Raw genomic sequence first — 17,931 nt, forward strand, 5'->3', positions numbered from 1 at the left:
GGATAAAAAGAAACACATAAACAAGGAAACAACAGTCCCAAAAAACAACCTAAAAAAATCCATGAATATTTTAAAGTAACAGGGAGGCTTTACTGTTAACAGAAGCCATGTGTCACCTTCACTTTAAACAGTCCAATAGAGTGAGGTAGATATAAGCTAAGCTAACTTTAATATTGGATGCTTTTATTTGAGATGACACATGAAGTCCTACAGTAAAATGAAAAAATAAACATTGAAAAATAACATTGAGCAGTTTATATATATATATATATATATATATATATATATATATAATATATATATATATATATATATATATATATATTCAGATATGTTTCAAATCCTCTATACTGTGTTATACTGTATAATTTACTTAAATTTAAAAAGTAGGTACAGTGCAGTTTTATATATATATATAGTAATGGGATCTATACAATTTTAAATAAAGATTACATTTTCATTACTGGAGTAATTATTTAACAGAAAAAATAAATCATACATATTTAGCTCTGCATGTTTTATGGGATTATGTATTTGATATATTTTAATTAGATTAGTTAAATAATGGATAAAAACAATGACCTAAAAATGACATACAGTGACATTGTTGGAACATTATTTGGTACGTTGCTGGTCCGAATACACTTTCACATTGTACGAGTGAGTTTACAACATAATCGGTACATTCAAACAACAATCAACTGTAAGTCAGTTAGAAGTCTTCAGAAATGACTGACATGGTCGATGTGATCAGGATCTGAATCGCAGTGAAGATCCTGTCCGAAAATGGCTTGGTTGGACAGCTCTTTGTCACAACTAACTGCAAAGTGCAGCAAATTTATTGATGATGGTCCAAAGTCTGGCTTTGTGAGACTATTGTTTGTTTGCTTTACATGTATCCCTACCTTGCACCTGAATGTCACTAGCTGGATTTACCACACATCCTTTTCTGTAATAGTGATCTAAAAGACATGCCCAAAGATCACTGCATTTCAACAGGTCACTGTTACCTAAGAAAAAAAAATATAATTGGATAAACATATTTCCTATATGTGTGTGTGTGTGTGTGTGTGTGTGTGTGTGTGTGTGTGTGTGTGTGTGTGTGTGTGTACCTGGTAATTATCACGTTGTGGGGACCAATTGTACCCATAAAGATAGGAATACCAGTGTTTTTGTGACCTTGTGGGGACATTTTGATGTCCCCATGAGGAAACATGCTTATAAATCAAACAGAATGATGTTTCTTGAGAATGTGAAGTATCAGAAAGTTTTGTGTGATGGTTGGGGTTAGGGATTGGGGTAGGTAAGGGGAATAGAATATACAGTTTGTGTGGTATAAAATACATTACGTCTATGGAATGTCCCCACAAAACATGGAAACCAGAATGTGTGTGTGTGTGTGTGTGTGTGTGTGTGTGTGTGTGTGTGTGTGTGTGTGTGTGTGTGTGTGTGTAAGCATGTTTTACTCTTTACCCAGAATGCAAAGACCATCTTGTGCACGAGTTATGGCAACATTGACCTGATTTGGATCAATAATAAATCCAAGTTTTTGCCCCAGCCAAGCACTATTGGATCTGTGACAGTTTATGTCAGACACGAGGCAGGAACGCACAGTGGAGAGGATCACATATGGCCACTCACTCCCTGTACAAAAAGCAATTAAAACTTAAATTGATTTTAACTCAGTGATGTTGTGCTGTTCCTAAACTTTCCCTTGGCTGCTTTGTGTAAGGGTTATGTGTTGTGTCGTGTCTTTTATTTTGAAGTTGTGCCTTGTAGTTTTTATCCTCTTCGGACTTAAAGTTTATTGGCCACCTTGAGAAGTTTTGACCTGCACTGATATCTGTGCTTTTTTAGTTGCTTAAAAACAAAACAATAGCAAAAGTCTTATCACTGTGTTCAGCACAAACTGGGCTACAATAATATATGAGGAACATGTATGTAAATGTTTGTATTTTTGAGAGAAAAATGGTTAGCACTTTACAGATCATTAATTACTGGGTAATGTTATGGTAATATATACGTAATATTATGGTAATATTATTTTTAAACCACATATTCCAATTAATTGCTCTGCAGTTTCCAGAAACTAACCATGTAAATTGTGTTGATTTAAAGGTACAATAAAATGGTGATAATTATAGTAAATATGTACTTACTGAAATGCTTAACATTAAAGGAACAGTATGTAGGATTGTGGCCAAAACTGGTATTGCAATCACAAAATGTGTGGCTAAAACTGGTACTGCAATCACACAGCTGGTGGCCAATATACCAAACGACAACATAAACATCAGTTGAGGGCTGCAACTCCACTTTTTAAATGACAATATCTTGGCCGGACCGCTGTTGTGAGTGATATGAGTATTTGAAATGAAAATGATTTCTTAATGTCTAGTGACATTTCAGGGCCATTTAATGATTAATTTATATAATTTCTTACATACTGTTCCTTTAAGGATGAACTTATTGTGAAGTATTTCTAGAATTACACCAGCCATGGTATTATGAAGGAGTAAAACATTGGTAAACACATGGTTTCTTTTAAATGTTATGGCATAATAACAGTGATCACAGAGATTAACCAAGTCATTGTAGTAGTTAGATTGTAAAATGGAAAATTTTATCTGTTACTACCTTGAAAGAAATTAAGTGAAAATATTGATAACATTTTTCAATAAAAAAATGAAATGCCGAAAGACAACACAGAAAAGTACCAAGGAGGATAGGGCCAAGCTAAAATAAAAAAATAAAGATTAAATCTCGAGATTAAAGTCATATAAAATGTTCTGTCACATCCATAACAGAATAGATACAGACAGACTCCCCAAATCACACCCTGAACAAGCTTCACTGTTAGACATTTCTGAATTTTTACAGTTATTTACTGTATAAAACCCAGTAGAATACTGCAAACTATCTATACAGTAAATAACATTGCATATGGGATTATTCTGACATCAAACATCATATACAGTAATTTATTTATTTAAAAAAATTATGAGATACGGGGAATGTGATATATACTATATAAATATTTTTTACACCTTTTAATTGCATTTCTAGTGAGAAATTGTTTGTTTATAAGTATGGGATTAGTTATCACAAAGGCGCGCTTTGTTTATATTTCAAAAATAATTCAGTTATGCTGTCTATAAAGTCTGTCCAAATGAGTTTCCCGGAGCTACCTTCATACTTCTAAAGACACTGCCTCATGAGGCAGCGAGGCAACAAGTCAGCTACTTAAGTTCCAGACGCAGCCCTAAATCCCTGAGACAACAGTGATTTTTTGATGAAGATACTCCAAGAGAATTAAGAAAGGCCATCAAGGTAAAATAATCTATGAAAATAATTTATTATCAGAAAATATTCGTTATTAATAAAGTGTATAACTGAATTTGAGCTTTAACAATTCGTTAAAACTACATTAAGCATTTTAGAATGTCCCATCTGAACATAACAAGAGTTTGCTTAAAATTTTGTTTGACAAACAACTTCAACGTATGGTTCAAGGAACAACATTTGAGCATATGTTATGCTTGTGCTGCGTGATAAGGTGGCCAATCAAGAAAAAATTATAATGTTTAAACATAAAAGCTGAAACCTTATTTGCATGAAAGAAAGTTTTAAAATTAGTTTGTTTTGAATTTAATTACTCTTTAGGCCAAGGTAGGTGTATAGCAAATATTCAGCCTTGAGCAGAAAACCACGTCCCACTGTCATAACACACTTTGCACGGACCTGTGGCCATGGTGCAGTGATTCAAGTACAGTACATCTTCTCAAGTTATCATTTCAAAACAGAATTTACTGAAAATTTTAATCGTTAAGCATCGTGTATTAAATGTGTTTTCCATTACCCCCCCCCATTTTTTTCTGCTGCCTAGAATTCTTTGTGAGGATAAATAATGAGGATGTAATCAAATAGACTGAAAGAACTTGAATGTTTGGTAAGACACTTCTCAATAAGATATGTTTGCATAGAGTTAGTTAGGTCTCCCTAATTAACTAACAGCTAACATACAGTACAGTATTGTCTTAATAAAAACAAATCAGATCAGGTCAAAATAATTATGACCATCTTTCTTTCGCTTACAAGACTCACAGGATTATTTCATGCCAGAGGTATGCTTTTTTTAAGCTACTGTATTATATCCTATGACAATTAATACTCCCAAGCTAACTGATAGAGAAACATTACATTCTTGTCACGCTCAGAACCAGGAAGTAGACTGAAGGTAAGTGAAACAGCACTTTATTTAGACACACACTGAAGCAGAAGGATAGCGGGTGAGTATATACAGTAGATGTATGAAGTTCTGGAATGTACTTCGCTGAATAATAATAAAGTCTCTCTTGCAGATGGGCGAATTCCCGGAGGGCGACTGAAGATAACAATAGGTAAGTTCCAGGTGACTAGTATGCCTGAGTTTGAGTGTCCATGTGAGATGAGATCAGACAATCAGTGAATGACAATAGGTAGGGTTACATGCAACCAAATAATCTGTTTGTAATTGTATTGATGGCTCAATCGTATTGAAAAGCCTTTATGTAAACACCTTAATCAATACGATTGAGGACGATCGAATGCAAATTTGGATCGTATTGAAGGGGGTGTTGTACTCCAATCTCTGATTCGATCAGCAGGAGAAACGTACGCATGTAAACGCCTGAATCTTAGTATTTTCTCAATCGGATGCAAAAATACCTTGTGCACATGCGCAGAAAGACCACCGGCAGAACCCGCTTAATCTCCTTCCGCTTTAATGTGTATATATATCTCCCAAGGGTTTTTTCCTCCTAGGACTTTTTTTAACTTCCCCGGCTAAAATTCCGGGGGTTTTTTCTCCTAGGGGGTTTTTCAACCCGGGGAGGCAGCCTTTTTGGGCTTAACTTCTATACGTTACATTAGTAATACGTTTGCTTATAATGTTGATTTATAGCCGCAGCAAATTTAGCTGCTTGTGCTATCGTGTATTATCTTATGCTATCTGTCGATTTTCTGTGCTTTTCACTACATCTATTATGTAAAGCTGCTTTGATACAATTACCAAATTGTGAAAAGCGCTATATAAATAAAATTGAATTGAATTGAAATTGAATAGAACATTTGTGCTCCAAGTTTACATCTTATATTTACCTCTTATATCACATGATTCTCATCACAGAAACACGCAATAGCATCACGCTTTATTAATTGGGTCACGCGTTGTACACACGATGTAGCCTACTAAATTCTGCAGCTTTTATGTATACTTTTAAAACATTAGGCTGAATGTTCTGTAAAACATTGCTGTAGAAAACCACTATTCACTTATTAGGTTTAAATGTCGGCTTTGTTTCATTTAAAGTCACCATTATTTTAAAAAGTGTTTGTTTAATTTTTGCTTTTTTTGGCTGCTATAACTTTATGTTTTAAACATAGCAAAAATAAGCTAATAATGCAGTTCTATAGTTGTGTCTGTGGTAATGATCATCATCTAGTAATTTGATTTATTAATTCAGTGTACTCATCAAAAGTATTTTTATTTGTGTTACTACAGTATGAGATCCAGCACTTTTAAAGCAGTTCGTCATTCTGAAGGATTTTGAAACAACCACGGTTTATATAAGAGTATGAATCTCAACAATGATGACGAAGAAAATTGTAACAAAATAATTATTTATTAATGCCACAGTATATGCTGGGAGTCCTGCATGAAGCTTTTCATTTAATTGTTAGCATTGTTAAGATTCGTACTTTGATTCTTGATGTTTGTGTGTCTAAATTACACAGTGGTTACATTTTTATGTGCAAACTGCACAGTGTTTCAAAATCCTTCAGAATGGCCAACTGCTATGAGAGTGCTGGATATCATCCTGTATTGTATCACATTATTGACAGAAAAATATATTTTTCATGAGTGAGTAAACACTTTATAAATTAAATTACCATATGATGACTTTTACCATCAGATACTAGGGGTGAGCGGGGCACAAACTAACGCAGGGTTAATTGTAATGCAGCTACTTTACTTATACAAGGCCTACCAATCTGTGCTTTTGGTCTTTTTTTCTTACTGTAAGGCTCTTACAAGCAAGGCTGACATCAAAGCGTCGGGTTCATCAGCATGGGAAGCAGACATGGTCATGACTGCAACGTTTTTAATAGATACGCCCTCGCAATGAGAGCATATACTCTCACAACCACAGCCTCAGCATACTGGCGTCTCAGAGAGCGACTTTGCCTTTCACCGGGGGACAGAAATCAACGGCTCCAAGAGCATAGAAACAAAAAAAAACATCCTAAAAACTAATTTCGTTCTCGGCGGAAATAGCTCATTAGACAATGCTCTGACAATCTGCTAAAGCGCCCAGGGAACATTCTTAAAACTTTTTTCTGGAAGCTGGGTCAGTGTATGTTGTTTTTAAATAAATGTAATTGCAAAGACATATGTAAACACAGGCAGTCATTGTTTCATTTTAAACCTGTCCTATTTTAAGTCCATAAAACCTTTTGACTATAAATAAAATGGATAAAAAATATATTTTGCTATATTTTACTTTTTCACCATTTTGGGGTGTTTGGGGTTTCTGGTTACAGTGGACCATGACCACCTTTTCCAGCTCCAGGAAAATGCAAACTGTATAACAGCAAAACAATTATAGCATAACTCAATGTAACTTGTGACATTTAAAGTTTTCTAAAGTCATAGATGTGTGTGTGTGTGTGTGTGTACCTGGTAATTATCACGTTGTGGGGACCAATTGTCCCAACAAAGATAGGAATACCAGTGTTTTGTGATCTTGTGGGGACATTTTGAGGTCCCCATGAGGAAACAAGCTTATAAATCAAACAGAATGATGTTTCTTGAAAATGTGAAGTTTTAGAGGGGTTACTGTGATGGTTGGGGTTAGGGAATGGGGTAGGTAAGGGGAATAGAATATACAGTTTGTATGGTATAAAATGCATTACGTCTATGGAATGTCCCCAAAAAACATGGAAACCAGAATGTGTGTGTGTGTGTGTGTGTGTGTGTGTGTGTGTGTGTGTGTGTGTGTGTGTGTGTGTGTGTGTAATCCATTTGATGAAGTTCATGACTTATGCCAAAAACTCTCCAAATATTGCATCTACACTTTCTTCCTAATGTGTATACGTTGCTGGTATATACTCACTGTTGCAGACTTGACATTGACTGCGAGGATCCAGGTTGTTTAATTGCAATTTAATGAACACTCATGCAGAGAAATGACAAGTCAAAATTGATTATATGGATTCTTTTTTTCACAAACTATTGGTATGTCTTTGGGACATTTAAATATATAGCACGTACAGGATGATGTCATTTTATAATGCATTTGCATCCTTTCAAAGCCTGAGAGGTGGTCACAGCCTATATAATCCCATTGTTACACAGCCTTTTGGGTCAAAGGTCAAAGAAAATCATTGGGTTTGAATGACAAAATGATAGTTTTTGGATTAACTAATCCTGTAATTAGTTTTATACATATGTAAGTGTATGTTTTGTGTTATTTTAATGTATTATTGCAAATTATTTAAAATGTGTATGCACACAACTTTTTAAAGCATTTGTATGATTGTAAATAAAGACTTCAATATTTGAAATTTTGTTTTTTGGATTAAATGTTAAAATAGTTCAAATTAATGTATGAATAAATGAAAACAATTAAAGTAGTATACTGTATACCTACAGCGTTGCCAACAACGTACTGTAAAAAACTTGAAAATGTCTAACAGTGTTGTTCAGCATAACATAAAAAGATATGAATATTAAAGGAATGTAGTACAAATTCACCATGCAGTTTCTGTGAAATTCATAATTTCTTTCAAGGTAGCAACAGATACAGTTTACATTCTAAATGTCACTACAATGACTTGGTTAGTCTTTTTGATCACTGTGTTATCATGCCATAACATTTTAAAGTAACCACTTACAAACATTTTATTCCACCATGACACCATCAGGCTGGTGTAATTACAAATATATTACTTCACAATAAGTAAATCCTGAACATTTATCATTTCAGTAAGTACATATTTGATACAATTACAAAAATGTTATCATACCTTTAAATCAACGCAATATACATTGTTATTGTCTGGAAACTGCACAGTAATTACTTATGTGAATTAAAAATAATATTACCATGAATGACATATATATTACCATAACATTACCCAGTTAATACTGATCTGTAAAGTAAAGTGCTACCAAAAAATGTTTATGCATGGTTTTCCATCCTGCCTACTCATTTACATAAAACAATACATTGATTTGAAATTTCTAAGACACTTTTTGCTTAAAAAGGCCATATGCAATTAAACTGGTTTCTGTATTGATACTAAGGGTGGGCGATAAAGCGGTAAATATGATAAACCGGTAGAAATTTGTCAACTGGTAGAGATTTTGGATTATCGTCTCTATCAAGGTTACCCGCCCACATGACTTTCCACACGTATTTAAAGGGGCCATGAACCTATAGTTTTTATTGTTTTATACTGTCTAAGGTCTACTTATGATGTTCCCATAGTTTTTACATTCAAAACATCAAAGCAATAAGTAACAGGCTATTTTTTAACATGGTTCTGATGCTGTCTGGAGAAATGGTTGGTTTGAAGGGGCGGGCCTCATTGAAGACCTGAATGTAAACGGTCACTGCTATGATTGGATAGCTTTATTCCCCGTCATTACATGTCGGGAATTGTTTTAAAAATATTCATGTGTAAAAATAGCAGCTGAACACATATGTGACCGATCAAGGAAAATAGGGACACAAGTCTGGGGCATTTTGAGTTATTCACAGATTCTGAAAGTGTCGTCTCCAAGCGTTCCAACGATGTGCGACACATGGAAATCTGATAATATTTGGAGAAGTTGTGGCCATTTAAAGGTAGGCACCCAAAAAAACTCAAAGGGGGGAAAACGGCCTCTAATGGTGCGTTTACACCAACCGCGGTAGAGGCGAGAAGCGCGAGTGATTTCAATGTTAAGTCAATGTGCAGACGCGTTGACGCTCGTCAGGAGGTCCCGCGGCGCGGAAGAGGCGTTCGGCGCGGAGCGGAAGACGCGTTTCCGCCTCATTCGCGCGTGAAGCTCGCGCAAAAGGCGCGAATTGAGAGTTGTGCGCGGTACGCGCGAATGGTGCTTTTGTGCATTTTGCGGATCACGCGAATTTGCGGCTGACGCCCGAGTTAAAAAATTTGAACTTTGGCGGAATTTTGCGCCGCGTTAACCAATCAGGAGCCTGCCTGCTGCTGTGATGGCAGCCCCGCCCGGAGTCACTCACTCAAGCAGTCACTCGAAGCTATATGACACACGTTGTTATTTCTATAGAGGAGACAGGAATAAAAAGGACCTCGCTAGGAAGAGTGTCAGTAAGGACTTTGGGCAACCTGGTAAGTTGTAATACACGCTTCACTTTTGAGTCACGTGACGTTTATCGACCCGCGCCGTTTATTTTCCGCCTATAGTAAGGTTACCCAATACAAACTGGTAACTCTCTTGATAAATGCACAAGTAACATCAGTCATCTTGCAAACAGACACTCGCACAGCAGTTGCCCCTCCCACAAGAAGCGGATTTTGCTTCGGACGGGCCTCAAATGCTTGCTTTTTCCGCGCATCTACTCCGCTCTACACGCGCGAATGCATTCAAAGTGTTCAAGCGGCAAACTAGGCACGGTAGACGCGATTTTTACGCCCAAAACGCGTTTGGTGTAAACTCAGCATAAAGATTTTGAAGTTTTCACCTCTGTCTGCTGCTGGGAGTGAGAATAGGGCTTTTTTACATCTCATTTAGATAAACCATAACCCCTGTAAAGCTCCCACCTGTACTTTACAGCTTTACAGTGGGGAGCTTTACAGGGTGTATGGCTTATGTCAAAAAGGTCAGGATAATGCACTATTATAGGAAAAAAAAGTTTGCAAACAGGTAATATATAAATAAATGTCTCTTAGCATCTACCGATAAAACAGTATACAATGCGCATCACGGTACAAGACTATTTTGAATTACATTTTTGTTTAAAATTTAGTAACATTATTATTATTATTATTATTATTACTTACTGTTTATTGTACATTGAATAAGAACTGTTGTAACAGTTGTGTTTTTGCCATTCATTTATTAGCTTTTGGGGTAACTCATAGAAATACTTAAAATCTCAGAGTTAGTACTTAACTTATGTTTTTTTTAAAAGCAGTTTTACAAAGATAGTATCTTACTCTAGGCATTATATTTGAAGAGTTTGGTTCCAAAACGCAATAAACACCATTTTTGAAAAAACATGAGTTACTGCCAAATCAGTATTATATCAGGTCAGTATTAAAAAGTAAATTCTTAATTTTACGCAAAATCCAATATCCGCCGTGTTATTCTGTCATCTTTTCTCCCTTTTTTCCCAAAATGCAATAAATGCCACTCCTCCTTTTCTACAGAATGCAATAAATCCACTCCACAAATTACAGCGCACAATTCCACCCAATGTAAACAAACAATGGCGGCGCGCTGAGTACACAGAATCTTAGTTTTCCTCATCTACTTTGTACTCCGTGATCAACAAACAAACAAAAACAAAATAATACTTTAATGGCATTGATAAACCTGTGGTGGTTTTCTGTGACGGGAAAGAAACGTAAGCCATCAACATCTAAAAATGTACGCAAAAGGCACTCGGGAGACGGGTGCTTGTTTGCCCGGGCCGACAGCATCAAGCTTCTGTCATGGTAACACATTGACCCCAGGGGATCTTATGAAAAACTTTCCATAATTTTACTCAAAGTCAACGAAAATCGAGCAGGACCAAAACATTTTACAGCTGATCGCTGTGAAAAACGTTAAGCGACGACTTCAAGTATAACCGCAGCAATGACGGTGTTCTTTATATGACAAAGTAAGTGTTTTGATTAATGACATTAATGTTTATATTTTTAATTAGTGTGTATAACTAGTCAACTAAATGAATATAACATGGCAAAGATGAATGCACATTTATATATGCGATTGATTCAATAGATTTATAGCATTTTGAATAAAAACTTGTCATGGATTTATTGCATTTTGTGGAAAAAATTATCCGTTTTTATAATAAATCTTTGAAAATCAAGTTATGGATTTGAATTTTTTATGTTTTTATAACCTAAAGATGCAATGTGAAAGTTTGTAACAGAAAAAAAGTGGTTTTCATCTTGTCACTTTGTTGGTATAGAAAACAAGTTTTTACCGAAATTTGTCAAAATGGATTTATTGCGTTTTGGAACCAAACTCTTCATTTGTCTCTCATTTAATTATTCTATATCTATGAATATATCTATAAATATGAAGTCCGAGTTGATACTATTTAATAGAAATTAGATTATTAATGTGACAGCTGTAGTTTGAAGTAGCTCTGTATCTCTTCTTTAGACATACACTTTTCACATGTAAATCTTTGTCGTGTTTCTTCTTAAATGCGTTAGTACTGTTTTATAAGAGAGTGGCTAATAAAGACCTTTGCAGTAGTATAGGCTAAGATATCTGCGCTTTCATACTGAACTCATTGATTTTAAATACACGGGCGCGAGAGATAGAGAGAGAAAGAGCTCACAAGTATTGCAGACCCGTGCGCCAGCGAGACAGACAAGTAAAGTGAAAGTATACCACACCCCAACTCTACGTACTCCGCGGGACACATGCGTCCTTTCCATATGGATCACGCATCAGCCGCAATTCGTCACTTTACTTTCAAAAGTGCATCTGACTCGATAAGGAAGGTGCTGTATCGATGCACGCATTGTCAGGCGTCCATGACGATGTTTCGTCGTATCGATATTTTGAACACAGCACTAATGTACACTGAATAAAAAATAAGATAAACTCTCTTATACTGTAAATATGTTCACGATTATTTTTTCGAATAAAAGAATGCATAATCCTATCATTGTAATTCTAAAATAAAGAAACACACAGATAGCTATTAATGTTTATTTATTAAATATTTCAAACATGCATACAATGCTTGAAATAAAAATAACTTGTAATTTGTTTTAATGTAAAAAGAAAGTTTCCTAAAAATAAAATAACTTTTTAGAAAATAAAGAACTTTTAATAATAGTTTAATAAACTCGACGTGACTAAATTACCGTACACAACACATTAAGCACGCATCAGAATCTAAACTGAGGCTGGCAAGTCCTTATTTCGAACTTTGTATATTTCTATTGTGCTTGTGAGGTTGCTCTTACATACACGCAACGTTACATACCAAAGTTATATGATTAAAAAGCTTTGTTGAGTGTTGGACCATTCAAACGCAACTTGCCTAAATTACCGTATACAACACTTTAACCACGTATTCCTAATGTTAGGTTCCGAGCCTCCGAGGGAAGGTTATACAGTGACTGCGTTCTTCCACAACTGAACACTTGTTTCCATGGGTACTCATAACAGCTCACCGCGTCAAAATAAAAGTCTCTCAGAAAACATTTATTTAAAAGTCATTTTGGTTACATTTGGCAATCTTTAAAGACATGTTTAATGATTGTTGAGACACTACATACGTTTGCTTTGCCCCTTGCCCCAACATGTCACGTGAAGCTGTGGGCGGGGCTACAAAAGCACTCCTTGCAATTCACCTTGCAAAGGTGGAGATAAAAATCTCATTGACGTCACACACTGGCACATTCCTGAACCGACTGAATCCTGGCTTGGTGCCAGGGTGTTTAATTTCAGTAACGAGGACGTTTTTACTTCTGAAGCTTGCAGGATCTTCATTTAAGTATGATGACCTCTCATAAAACAAAATATCAAGTTAAAATAGATTTTTTGATTCACTGCCCCTTTAAGCACAGCTGTTTTAAAACGAGTGGTTTTAAGCCATTGAAACACAAACAATCGTGTTATATGCGCGCTGTTTTGTGTTAGAGGAGCGCGCAAGTCGCACGTCCCCTGCTCATTAAGCTCGTGAGCATCTTTGCAGCTTAATTTGCCTTAAATACATATATGTGTCAAAAATCCTGTCTTTGCAAGTATCCTCATAAACATGACCATTTAGAGCTTAAGAGAAAGCCAACAGCTAAAACATATACATACACACATTATTTATTATCATTCTTTTATCACTTAAGCTTAAGTTTTGTTTGTTTTTTATCTTCTTTTTTATGCTTGTATACGTTTTTCTTGGGAGAATTATGAGAATTTTATGCCATTAAATATTTTAATGACATAAAAACTTTATTAAAAGATATAAAACTCTACCGTGACATATATTGTTATCATGTTATAAAATGAATCCTACCGTGAAATAAAATTTTGGTCATATCGCCCACCCCTAAATGAGACAATGGTAAATTTGTGGTTACTGTGTTTTAGCTACAAATAGTAAAATCCCAACAGTACGGTTTTTCAGTAGGGTCGACAAGTGGATTCAGCTTATTGCCGCAATTGATTAACACAAAAAAGGTCTCTTAAAATACAGCATGTACCAACCTAATAATGCACAAAATCTTTAAAAAAAAAAGAAAACACAGTACTGTTACTCACCTTGGCTTTTCATAACTGTGCAAACATTGACATTTGTCATACCATACGTCTTTAGTGTTTTTCTAATCAGATACACCTGTGCATTGTAAGGAGTCAGAATTGCTATATTTTCAGCTTTAACACATGACTGTGTTATCAAAAGTTTTGCCACACGGACCTGGAAAACAAAAAAGAAATAATATGTAAAGACATTTGTTGAAATGGAGGAGAACATGCTTAGCAAATAATTGTAATGCACCTTGCAATGCCTGTTCTGTAAGTCACTTTGGATAAAAGCATCATGCCAAATGCGTAAATGTGAATCATACGAAGTTACATGGTTTTAGTTTTTTTTTTGTATAGACAGAAACAGCTCAGAAATTCCTCACAATATTTTATATGTTTCTCAAAAGTCAGTTTGAATCAAGAAAAATAATGACAGATTTTTAAGTTAACTATACCTTTAAACATTTAAAATACTAAATTGTTATGGAAATAATTTTTACATGAGGACAACATTAGATTGTGACTTACAGCTTGTTTTGCCTGCTCAGTGTTGGCCACTGAGTTCTCGTTCCCCATTTCTGTGGATACCACCAAACTGACTTCTGTCCCCTCGACATGGCCAAACAAAATAGCTGTAGGAAGTTTGTAGTTGTTAAGCAGGTAGCAGGGTCCACGTTTAGCTTCAGTTTTTAGTTTGCCATCATAAAACTGTTCTGATGGAAACCTACAAATTTCCTCACGCTATCATACATATTAGGAGAAGATAAAAGGAAGAGAAAGGGCACCAAGATATGAGGCAATGAATCAGGCTTGTGGATAATACATTCATGTACTATTTTTTTGGTTATTACCATTCTGTACTGCGTGTCCAACATTATGGCTAAATCCATGTAGCGTTCAAACAGAGACTGCTGCATGCCCATCCTTTTAACAATGGTACACTGCACTATCGGTCGCACCTGTTTGTGGTCACCTAACAACACAATCTAAACAAGAAAATTGGTTAGACAATACATTTTCAGGCAATGAAAAGCTGCACAAATGTACAATGTAAAGCTGCACTGTATGTTACTATCCTATTGTGAACATAAATATATACAATTTCAGCCAAAGATGGACCTGGACCTAATTCGAGGGCAGTGGCAGACCTGAACCAGGCAGAGCTGGAGACCATGGGAGATGACACAGCACATCCTTGACACAGAACAAACTTGGTTCACTATTTGGATCCAGGAGTGGGCAAACTTTCTGACTCAAGGGTCACATGAGGTTTTAAAATACAAGTGAAGTACCGTAAACTATGTGCTAGGGGTGAGACGGTTCACATTTCTCACGGTTTGGTTCATATCACGGTTTATGGTTCGGTACTAGCAATGTTCAGAAAAACATTCTACAGCCAAATCAACAAAACATTAGTCAACAAAACATTTTTGTCAAAAAAAGCATCTGAGCTTTCCCATCAGAAGTAAGTATTTGAATTATTATTTCACAAGCAAAAACAAAGTGCATTTCAAATTCTGTTTTTCACCAAAACAATACAATTCAACATAAAACACTGGTTTTAGGCATGTTTCTAACACAAAGCTTTCCATTTTAAAATCCAAAATAATCTGATGTCACTTTAATTTACTTCCAGTTGCCATGGAAGTCGAAGTGTTAAGTTCAGAGTCTTTGTGGGTTATTGTGTGTTTGTCAGTTCATTTTCAGTTTTGATGTGAAGTTCATTGTAGATCTTTGCTTTGGTGTAACTTTTGCTAAAGTGGTGGCATAAACTGCTGCTACGAAGAGGTCCTGGTCAGCGTTTCAGGAGTTTTAAACCACAGTCCAAAAACGCCATATCTACAGTCATGCAGGGCTTAGCGGAGCTTCTGCATTCGTTTTAAAAGCTTTAATGAACGGTGGATTATATATGTACCGACCAAGGGAGGTGAACTGAACGGTTCAGTTTTTTTCAGAGAATCGTCCCACCCCACTATGTGCATGATAAATGAAGCCTTTTTTATTTACTTTAAATCAGCAGTTGGAATACTACCGTTCCTGTTCCGGTTCAACGCTGCTGCATGATCTAAGCTCCTCGAGTTTATCGTCTAAATTCTCTTTTCTTACTATATTGTACCTATCTATATAATAGAACTTATTAGTTTATCTTAGGAATACTTTACCTTGACGATTATTGAATAGTATTACTAAGCAAAATGATTTGTTACTGCTGCCCGGCTTTCATAGATCTTATGTGCGATACAGCACCCACTTCACCCTGGCTCCAGACGTCCACAAGCAACCGAGGCATGCAGCAAGCAAGTCTCCCACGCGATGCAGCTTCACGGAATGCGTTCGATTGAATGGAGACGCCATCGCCCAGCATGAAAGCAGTAAGACTCCTCTTGTTATTGTAACATGCATTTCATGCCACATGTATAGTTTAGCCTTTCCCGCCAGCAAAGAGGGTTTTACGTGCACTAAGTGTAAAGAAGTAGTAAGGCTGACGAAGAAGGTTGCAGAACTAGAAGCGCACATCCGAACGCTAGTTGAGGATAGTAAGTTAGCTAATGTTAATGTTACAAACACTGTTTCAGACTGGGTGACTGTCAGGCGGCATAGTCATATCCGGCAACCGCCCCACGCTCCTGTGGTCTGTTAAAAGTGCCCTGGTTATTGGTGATTTTATTCTCAGGAATGTGAACATTGAGGCACAAGCCACCATAGTCAAATGTAAACTTAAAGTGCTGGTTAATGCTAAGCGTAAGTTTTCTAAGATTGTTATTCATGCCGGCACAAATGACACCAGACTCCGCCAGTCGGAGATCACCTAAGATACTATAAAAGAGGTGTGTGAAATTGCAAAAACAATGTCAAAGTAACTCTCTCGTCCCCTCCACACCTACCGGAGTGATGAGACTTATAGTAGATTAGTGTTACTTCATGGCTGGATGTCAAAGTGGTACCAACAGCATAACATACGGTTCATAGACAATTGAAAGCATTTCCGGGAGAGACCTGGGGCCTCATTTATAAACCTGTGCGTAAGATCCTTACTAAAAGTCTATGTACGCATAAAAGCCCAAAATTCTGATTTATAAAACCATGTGTACGCACACCAGTAAGCAATATTCCTTTAATAAATCACAGATCACCTGAAAATGTGCGTATGTGAATCTGCCTCACATCCCGCCCTATACATGCCCATTTTTAACCATATATAGTCAATGCAAATCACCTCCTGAATGCTGATCCTCATATTAATAAGACTGGGATCCAATTGTTAGTTCGTAAGCTAAATGCGCCCAGCCAATAAACACAAGCCATTTCGTAATCCTCCAGCATTGCAATCACGCAGCATTACAGGGATCACCGAAGCATTTATATATTTTTACAGCAATTATATGCTGTAACACCTTGCCAAAATCACAGCATAAATGAGAGGTATCACTAAAATAAAATAAATATGTGTTTTCTGCTCCTTTTGTGCACGCGTCTGATATATGCGTACTGTTCTCCAGCAGCACGAGCATTCTCCTCTGCTATACAAAAAGCAGACATATAAAAAATGAATCATTTAAATTTAAAAACATAAATAGTCATTTCCTTTTACCTAACAGACTTGCATTAACTTGTACACATGAGAGTAAATATTTATTTTAATGTAATAGGCGAACGCATGTTTCTTCATGCAGGTTTTCACGTCATATTTTGGACTAACGATATTATAGAGAGAAACGATTGTCCGGGAGCTTGATGGCTGTATTTCCACACTTTGACACTTAATGATAAAAATGCACATTAATTAAGGATAATTTTTGGTTATTTGCACTGTGTTCTGCATTTATGTAATGGATATTTGATGCTATGCATCTTTGGTTCATATTGCGCTCCCATAGTGGACAACGTGACCTTGAGACAGTGCTGATTAAATATTTGTTTAATGATTTTTGTTTTGAGATTGAATTTTACAAGATGTATATGAAACAATTCTCTGTACAAGTGCAAATAACACTGCTGGATTTCGTAATCATGATAACGTGGATCTAACATATGTGACCAGTCACGGAAAGTAGTGACACAAGTCGGATCTGGGCCATTTTGAGTTATTCACAGATTCTGAAAGTGCAGTTTCTAAGCTTTCCAATCTGATAAGATTTGGAGAAGTTGTGGCCATTTGAATATAGGAACTCACAAATACTCAAACTGAGAAAATCGAGATGAAAGGGACTCTTCTTTCCAACTGGGAGAGACAATAGGGCTCATTTACATCTCATTTAGCTAAGCCATACCCCCTGTTTTGAGATACAGATGTTCTAGCATTATATATGTAGTTTTTTATGACAGAAGTCCAAATGAAGTCCAAATGACAACATGCAAAAATAAACATGACTCTTTTTACCTTTGTGGGGATCACAAGTCTGTTTCAGATTATCCAATGACCATTT

At 36.0% G+C, this 17,931-nt stretch overlaps 1 protein-coding gene across 1 annotated transcript in view; it reads right to left on the reverse strand.

The window, feature by feature from the left end:
- Positions 1–480: 480 nt before the first annotated feature.
- helz2c (helicase with zinc finger 2c) overlaps positions 481–17,931 on the reverse strand; it is an 88,972-nt gene continuing 71,521 nt past the window's right edge. Inside the window, exons 9-14 of the mRNA XM_065294308.1 lie at positions 14,356–14,490; positions 14,033–14,245; positions 13,520–13,676; positions 1,474–1,644; positions 906–1,010; positions 481–820 (exon numbers count right to left, since the gene is read on the reverse strand). Of these exons, the coding sequence (XP_065150380.1) occupies positions 723–820; positions 906–1,010; positions 1,474–1,644; positions 13,520–13,676; positions 14,033–14,245; positions 14,356–14,490 (879 nt within the window). The 3' untranslated portion in view covers positions 481–722. The remainder of the gene's footprint in view (positions 821–905; positions 1,011–1,473; positions 1,645–13,519; positions 13,677–14,032; positions 14,246–14,355; positions 14,491–17,931) is intronic.

The sequence above is a fragment of the Paramisgurnus dabryanus genome, chromosome 2 (genome assembly GCF_030506205.2).
Source record: "Paramisgurnus dabryanus chromosome 2, PD_genome_1.1, whole genome shotgun sequence".
Lineage (NCBI taxonomy): Eukaryota > Metazoa > Chordata > Actinopteri > Cypriniformes > Cobitidae > Paramisgurnus > Paramisgurnus dabryanus.